The sequence below is a fragment of the Seriola lalandi genome, unplaced genomic scaffold (genome assembly GCF_002814215.2).
Source record: "Seriola lalandi dorsalis isolate HSWRI2012SDOR001 ecotype SW California unplaced genomic scaffold, Sedor1 jcf7180002054703, whole genome shotgun sequence".
Lineage (NCBI taxonomy): Eukaryota > Metazoa > Chordata > Actinopteri > Carangiformes > Carangidae > Seriola > Seriola lalandi.
In genome coordinates, this window is record NW_019525256.1 from 216,338 (window position 1) to 223,757 (window position 7,420).

Here is a 7,420-nt window from a genome sequence, read left to right on the forward strand (position 1 = left end):
GACGCAGGGCACCGTGCCCAGTGCAGATAAGCACAAGTTCCAAATGGTCCATGAGCAGTGGGCCGGACCAAGTCCTGGCACTTCCTGGTCCAGGAAACAGGTCATCACAGATGTGGATATTCTTGCCAGCGAGTCTGGTGCTGAAGAAGAAAACATTTAGTGTTAAAGTGTGAAGCAGAAGACAGAAAAGAAAAGCAACAAACACAATATTGTGATTCTTTGGATCAAAAAAAAGACACTTGACTCAAACGTGTCTAATAAACAAGCTGGATTTTTATTTTAAATGTGTGCTCACTAAGATCTTTCCACATTGTGCTATGCTCTGTCTCCAATCTCATGTCCACCTCTACTAACCCCACATCTCTGGTCCTTTCACCTTTTCACTCACTCCTATGTACACACATGTTCAGTCCTGCACACACAGTCATGGACAGAGATGGACACACAAAGGCATGTATACATTCAGCACACAGAAAGAAAACCCACACACTTATTTATGACCATTTACATGGTGACAAAAAAAACTATTCTACAACTAGAGGTAACAAACATTTGATTAATGTTGTTTCTGTACGGCAGCAAAATTACTGTTAATTGAAATTATGATATATCAAAATAACATTTACATTATATTCTATAGAACATTTTAATTCTATTTCAGGTCAAAACACCTAGCTTTCTATGTAAACTGTAGACTTTTCACAACTTACTGTAACAAAAACTCTAACAATACATCATTATCATATCATCATCAAGCAATAAAATCACTCTCTGAAACAGTAAGTTTTTAGTGTTTGAGGTTGGTTTTGAAAGAAACTGTGAAATCCTTCGAACTCTGTGCTTCACACACAGAACATAACGCAAAAAATATTTGGTATGACTTTGATATTATTGTTCTAAAATCAACATTTACCCCCATATGAAATAATTTAAATAAAACTGTGAAGAAAGGACATATTAATCACCCTATATGAGAAAGCATTTCCATTATAAAAAAGACCTATGAAAGGCTCCAAAAACAGTTATCAAATTACAGTATCATTTGGGCAAGGTTTTACATGAATGAGTGCAAAAGACTTAAGATAAGGCTAATGGGTGCTTGATTGGCAGATTATTTGTAGTTTCTGAGGGTCAGTGTCGCTTCCCAACTCCAATTTTTAAGTGTAACATTTTAAAGAACATGTAGCTACAGAACTTAACAACTGTAGCTACAGTTTCTATACGTGTCTAAGCAAACTGAAGGTTCAGTCACATCCAGAAATATGATGAGAAGTATAATGTTGACATTTTGTGCTAGGCTACATTGTATTTGCTGTAAGTCAGCAATACTAATGTAAAGACTAATTTTGTTGTTACTGTAAATGTAGTGTGCTTTGCAGGTGAAGAGAGAAATATAACACCAAAATGAAAATGGCTGAGAAACATATCGAAATCTCAGTGACATAAAATAAATAAAAAGAGTTCTGCTGTTTTTGCTTATCAACACAAATGCTGCAAACCTGGGGCACATACAATGAAAGCATCTCCCCTCTGGAAATGCCCCTTGTAAATGTTTCTGTGTTCTAAACTTGAACAAACAAATATTTTCTTAGATAATATACCACATTTTCTCAATGGCAAAATGATTAGAATCAGAGAGAATCTGATCTGATTGTCTCTGAAAAATGTCTAAAATAGACCAGACGCCAGAGGTGTTGTCTTAGTCTCACAGATATTGTCTTTGTACTGGCAAAAACAAAAGATGACATTTCCCACGGGTTCTTTTTTCATGCTCTAATAATTCATTTCAAAGGCTCATACTGTGAATATTTGCCCACAGACCTTTCACCACTGTCTGACAGTTATGTTAAAATCATTAAAATTGCAAAATCATAATATTCTAAAAGAGATCTGTCTGCAAGCATTTGAAAGATCATATCAGCACAAATATCCATTCACTCTACCTATAAAATTGAGATGCAAAATTGGAATATAACAAAACATAACAAAATTGGAATATTTTGTTTTCCTTACATAGTTTTGCTTATATTAAAGTTATTTGTGGCCTTTTTATTACTTGTTTTCATAACAAGAAAAAAGTCTGGCAGTGTGTATGAATGACATTGGGCATGCACACACACACACACGCATATGATACGAGTGTGTTGGTGGGTTTGTGTGAGATTTGTATGTATGGATACAGCCTATAATACGTAATAGAGTGTTGAGCACTCGCCTGCCTAAACAATAGAGAGATGGATGCTGTTCCTGCAGTCAGCACATTACACACACAGGGCTCAAAGGCTTGCGGCCGGCTGCACCAAGGATCAAGAGAAAGAGAGAGAATATTGAGGTGAAAGACAAAACAGATCGCACAGAAACCGGGGAACAGAACAAAAGGGAAGCAAGAAAAAAATAGAAAAATTATTTCGATAGAAAGTGAAGAACAGGCCGTGAGAGCGATGGCTGGAAGAGTAACTGTGTGTGTGTATGTGTGTGTGTGTGTGTGTGTGCGTGTGTGTGCGTGTGTGTGGAGGGGGGTGTGGGGTGTAAAGGCAAGCAAACTTTCTGCTGATGGCAGTGACTGTCCCCGGTCCCCCCACAATGGTGCTGGACAACAAAACAGGCAGCCGAGTCAGCACGACTTGTGCACAGATAAGCAGCGTGACCTTTAACCCTGCACCATGCTCCAAGCAGCTCACAGCCAATGAGAAGTCAGAATCCTGCCTGTATAGACTCGGTCTGGATGTGAATGTATATATATATCCCCACTCACAACGCCGGCGTCCATCACTCTCTTCAAAGGTCGGTCCGTTTCAACCTGCAATTGTAACTGTAAGTTCCCACTCTAAGGTCTTCTAACTCTTTAAGAACTGATAGAATGTTGTGGTTTTCCTATGTGCTCATTCTTTGGACTGAAAGAACCAAGCAAGGATTGACTCCTCTTAAACCTTAACTTTGGACTGAGTAGATATAATACTGACATAAACTGCAGCATGGTATGATTTTATGTTTTAGAGCTGCTCTCATGTTCAGTTGTTCACCCTAAGGTAAAATTAATGAGAAAGAGGAGGGACTGTTTTTAAAAGACTGAACATGGAAGGCTTGAACAGATGAATTGTCTTGTGGCTGCTTAGTGAGTATTCTTGCTCTCCTGAAAAGGACAAAACTTCAGGGGATGTACTGAGAAAATTAAAATTTTACTGGAAACACAATCATGTTCAAAGAACAACACTCTGCTAAAAAAGCTTTCATGTACATAACTGTAGAAATCTGCTTTTTTCCCATTTGGCTTTTCAAATTGAATCATTGAATCTTCTACATTGTAGAAGAAAAAGAATATGGTTGACTACATTTACTAGATGTTTTAACCTTAAAGAGCAACTTAAAACTCCCTGAAAAGCCTTTCTGCTGATTTCCTCTCTCACCTTGCTCCAGTGATGTAGAAGTGTACTCTAGGGTGTGTCAGTACACCATGACATCATTGTTGGGGTGCAATGGAGCACCATCGGTGATGCTGTGTGTTGGTCCAAGGTGAAACTGACTGAAACTTGACTTGATGTTAGCTGACTATTTAAAGCCTTCATCAGGTTGCACGTTCAAACTGTCATCTAACCATTTTTTTCCTGATGTCCCTTTTAAGCTATGTGAACATGAACCTACAAAGAACTGCTGTTCAAGAACCAAAATATTCCCCTTTAACTCTAAGGCAAAAGCTGATTTTGACTCTTTTAGAGATGTGAATATCTTAATATTGACATTCATTACATTTATATATCAAGTTGTACTTCAGTTCATGACATTTGCTGAGGGCTTTGGCGTGGGCAAATGAAGCATCCTTCCAGTTGCTCAACATGAGGAATCATTTTACACGGCACACCTTGTGTACTGCAGTACATGCTGTATTCCAGATGTGAAGAAACAGTAATTAACCCCTTCATAGCCCCACACTGATCGCTGAAAATGGCTGGCTGACTGTGTTTCTGTTCTCTCTAGATCTGATCATGTCTCACTCAGGTGCTCAAGGCAGCATTGGCAGCCACTCTGCCATAGGAGTGCGCAACCACAAGGTACCTCTACCTTTCTGTTTTTTTTTCCTTGTTTTTTTTTTTTAACTCAACTAATCCTAAAAACGACTGACAATAATTATGAATTGAAAATACTTGACTCCAGAAATAAACGCATTCCGATTGTTTTACTTTTCAGATATACCTCTATGAATATGAGAACTTCCAAGGCCGTAGGATGGACCTGTTTGGAGAGAACCGTAACCTGTGTGAGAAGGGTTTTGAAAGAATTGGCTCCATCAGGGTGGAGTGTGGACCGTAAGTCACCAAATTTGCCATCCAAGATATGTGTTATAACAATGCATGTCTTTTCCTTAACTGATTACAAGTAAAATATCTGTCTGTGCAGCTGGGTGGGTTTTGAGCAGCAGAACATGACTGGTGAGATGTTCATGCTGGAGAAGGGAGAGTACCCCCGCTGGGACACCTGGTCCAACAGCTACAGGTGTGACCGTTTCATGTCCGTCAGGCCCGTCCGAATGGTGAGTTGGGGTCGGCTTGGGTTTTTTTTGGTGCTGTATTTCCTGTCTATTGCTGCAACTGATGTTTATTTCTGTTGTTTAGCTCCATTTGCACCTCTCATCCATCTTTTATTGATAAAAGGAAAGTGCTTTTTATGGTTGTAGTGACACAGGTATTTATAGACCCACTCCACTGCCAGTATTTTTATTAACATTTTCTGTGTCACTATGTTTCAATGTGATAATTTAGTGTTTTCCACCAGAGGTTTTGGTCTGAGTCTCTAAAATGACATTTCTATTCAAACTCATAATCAGTATTACGTAACAATAAGTGTATTCATGCATAACCTTTGTGATCCTGGCTGGACCTTTGTTGTTTTAAATCTCTTTATTGGCTAAAATCTGGGACAGGGAATGAACCACAAGCTACACCACCACCAATATCTACAATCTCTGTATGGAAAGTGGTAACAGCTACAAATAGAAAAGCAATGTATGTTTCTTATAGGACCCCCAGGACCACAAGATTTGCCTGTATGAATGTCCAAACTTCGAGGGTCGTAAGATGGAGGTATGCGACGAGGATATTCCCAGCCTGTGGTCTTACGGTTTCCAGGACCGTGTTGCCAGCATTCAGGTCACTGGTGGAACGTAAGTCACACCTAGTTGTGGGGTTGTTTTTGATTGGCTGTTGTGGCCTAAAGCTGTAAGAAACTGACTTAAGATGAGAAACAAATGTTATTTCACTAAGCAAAAATCAACTGGAAGTGTATAATAATATCTATCAAGGTTAGCAACAGAAATAAGTGAGAAATAAGGTAATTCAAATCAAACTTCACTTGCATAATAATACTCAGAGGATTAGAGCATTAGAGGAATAGTAGTGTATGTTAAAGCTTAACGAAGAGGAGCAGGTGTAAATATTCATCAGAATTAAATGAAAACTAAAAGAGTACACAGCTTTATCTACATTATTACAGATTTGTTGTTTACATCTCTCTTCTCTCGACTTCCTCACACAGCTGGGTGGGCTACCAGTACCCTGGCTACCGCGGCTTTCAGTACGTGTTTGAAATGGGCCCTTTCAAGCACTGGAATGAGTGGGGAGCCCACCACCCCCAGATCCAGTCCATCCGCAGGGTGAGAGACATGCAGACGCACCGCAGGGGCTGCTTCGAGATGACCGCATAGAGGGGAGTCCAGCAGATTGTGGGCTAACAGGAGGGAATAGCAAGGGGTCTGGCTTGCCATGCTGCTAACCATCCCTTGGAAATTCCTGAATAGCCACTTAGCCACACAAGCTAACGGCTTTTGAATATTGTTATTGCTTTTACTGGTAGGATTTGGGAGTATGTGCCATCGTGAATGATTCTGAATGGGATGAGAAGTTCTGAGTGTCACAGACTTCCAGAGTTACTGTAACACTGGTAAAAACAGTAGCAATGCTCTCTGTCTACAGACCTCATAGAAAGATTATATGATTTATCATATTTATGAAAGGGGGAACATAGGAGATTAGTAGATTTAAGTTAATAGTTTGTGTTTAGTAGTTTGTTTCAATGCTACTTGCAACCATACCTACAAACCTTTGATTTTATTTTTATTTACTGGCCTATGTGTTTCAAGCTGAAATGATGCCAATAAGCCTGTTCATCAAAGCGCTCTGCCTCTCCTGTGATCCACAGATTTTAGAGAGTATAGGGATAGACCATCATATCACACCTCACAATGTACTACCTTGGACAGCTCTCATCTCTGCACATGCCCTGCAGTTAGGTTTCCAGGCAGAGGGAGGCGCTATCTTCTCATCACAAAGCAAAAGGCTGACCTCAGTGACTGAAGGAGGGCACTGGCCAGTCTGTGATTAAAGGAAAGATAGGTGGCTGTGCAGGGTTGTGTTATGCAGATGTGAATATCTTTTGGCTGGCCTGTTTCATCTCACTCATGGGGCTGTCCAGAAGATTTGCATTTTACACTTTCTCAGGGATGCTGGCATCTGGAAAGCAACTTTCCAATGGAAAAAAATGAAATAAAAATATCACACCTGAACGACAGTCTCATCTCCTCTGTTTCTTTGTGTTTTTCCTTCAAGACATAATGGTCTTTCTCTCAGGTCACTATAGCCTATTATCTATTATGTGTTTCATCAACAGCGGAGTAAATAACTATATGTTAAGTAACAGGTAAGAGCCCAAATTAATAATAGTTGTTCCATGACTGCTGAATGGGTATCCAACAGGGTAATTGTTTGCCAACAGATGTAGGGACTTTATGTGATAATATACAAAAAAAAAAGTTTTTGCAGGTTGTTCTGCTGCAGCCAGGTTGCCAAAAAATTATTATTGTATAAAAAAAAAAAAAAAAAAAAACACTTGATGATACCTTGATACTTACCTGTTTAAGCGTGCAATACTACAGAGCCAAGCCTCAAGAAGATATTTCACTGGCTTTTGTGGAAGCTGAGATACACAATGAGGAGCTGTATTATTCTGAAAGAAAGGAACAGTCGTTTGGCAATGACATAAGCAGCCTACATACTGATTTCGCTGCCCTCTGTTTTCACACAGCAGCTCACCTAAACAACTTATTATTACAAGTGTTTTTTTCGAGACCAGAGAACTTCTGCTGGGGGTGGGGGGGAGTTCATGACTGAGGAGAGAAACCAGTATTGAGCAATGGAGCAATGGGTTACTGTTGCTGAGTGAAACCCAGCCATGCAGGCGCTGGTGTCTGAGCAGACGGCGAGGCGCGCAGACCGTCAGGCACGCACCACTGGTCGGTTTAAAGCCACAGGATTTGGATTAAATAGCTTGTGAGAGAGCCGATGAGCCTTCAGGGAGGGAGGGAGGGAGCTGAGGGCTGATTTTTATCTTTTACCGGATCGAGAAAGGGAGGAGGCACGGAGAATGAGTT

General features: G+C 40.1%; 1 protein-coding gene across 1 annotated transcript; it reads left to right on the plus strand.

The window, feature by feature from the left end:
• The first annotated feature begins 2,708 nt into the window (after positions 1–2,708).
• Positions 2,709–6,556, plus strand: crybb1l3 (crystallin, beta B1, like 3). Its single transcript, XM_023424054.1, has 6 exons — positions 2,709–2,814; positions 3,976–4,049; positions 4,186–4,304; positions 4,396–4,528; positions 5,016–5,158; positions 5,530–6,556. The coding sequence occupies exons 2-6, from the start codon at positions 3,984–3,986 to the stop codon at positions 5,696–5,698; spliced, it is 630 nt and encodes a 209-aa protein (XP_023279822.1). The 5' UTR covers positions 2,709–2,814; positions 3,976–3,983; the 3' UTR covers positions 5,699–6,556.
• The last annotated feature ends 864 nt before the right edge of the window (positions 6,557–7,420 follow it).

Coding starts and splice junctions, on each gene's coding strand:
- crybb1l3 (XM_023424054.1), top strand. CDS start 3,984: ATGTCTCACTCAGGTGCTCAAGGCAGCATTGGCAGCCACTCTGCCATA. Junction 4,050..4,185: donor TAGGAGTGCGCAACCACAAG/GTACCTCTACCT, acceptor TTTACTTTTCAG/ATATACCTCTATGAATATGA. Junction 4,305..4,395: donor ATCAGGGTGGAGTGTGGACC/GTAAGTCACCAA, acceptor CTGTCTGTGCAG/CTGGGTGGGTTTTGAGCAGC.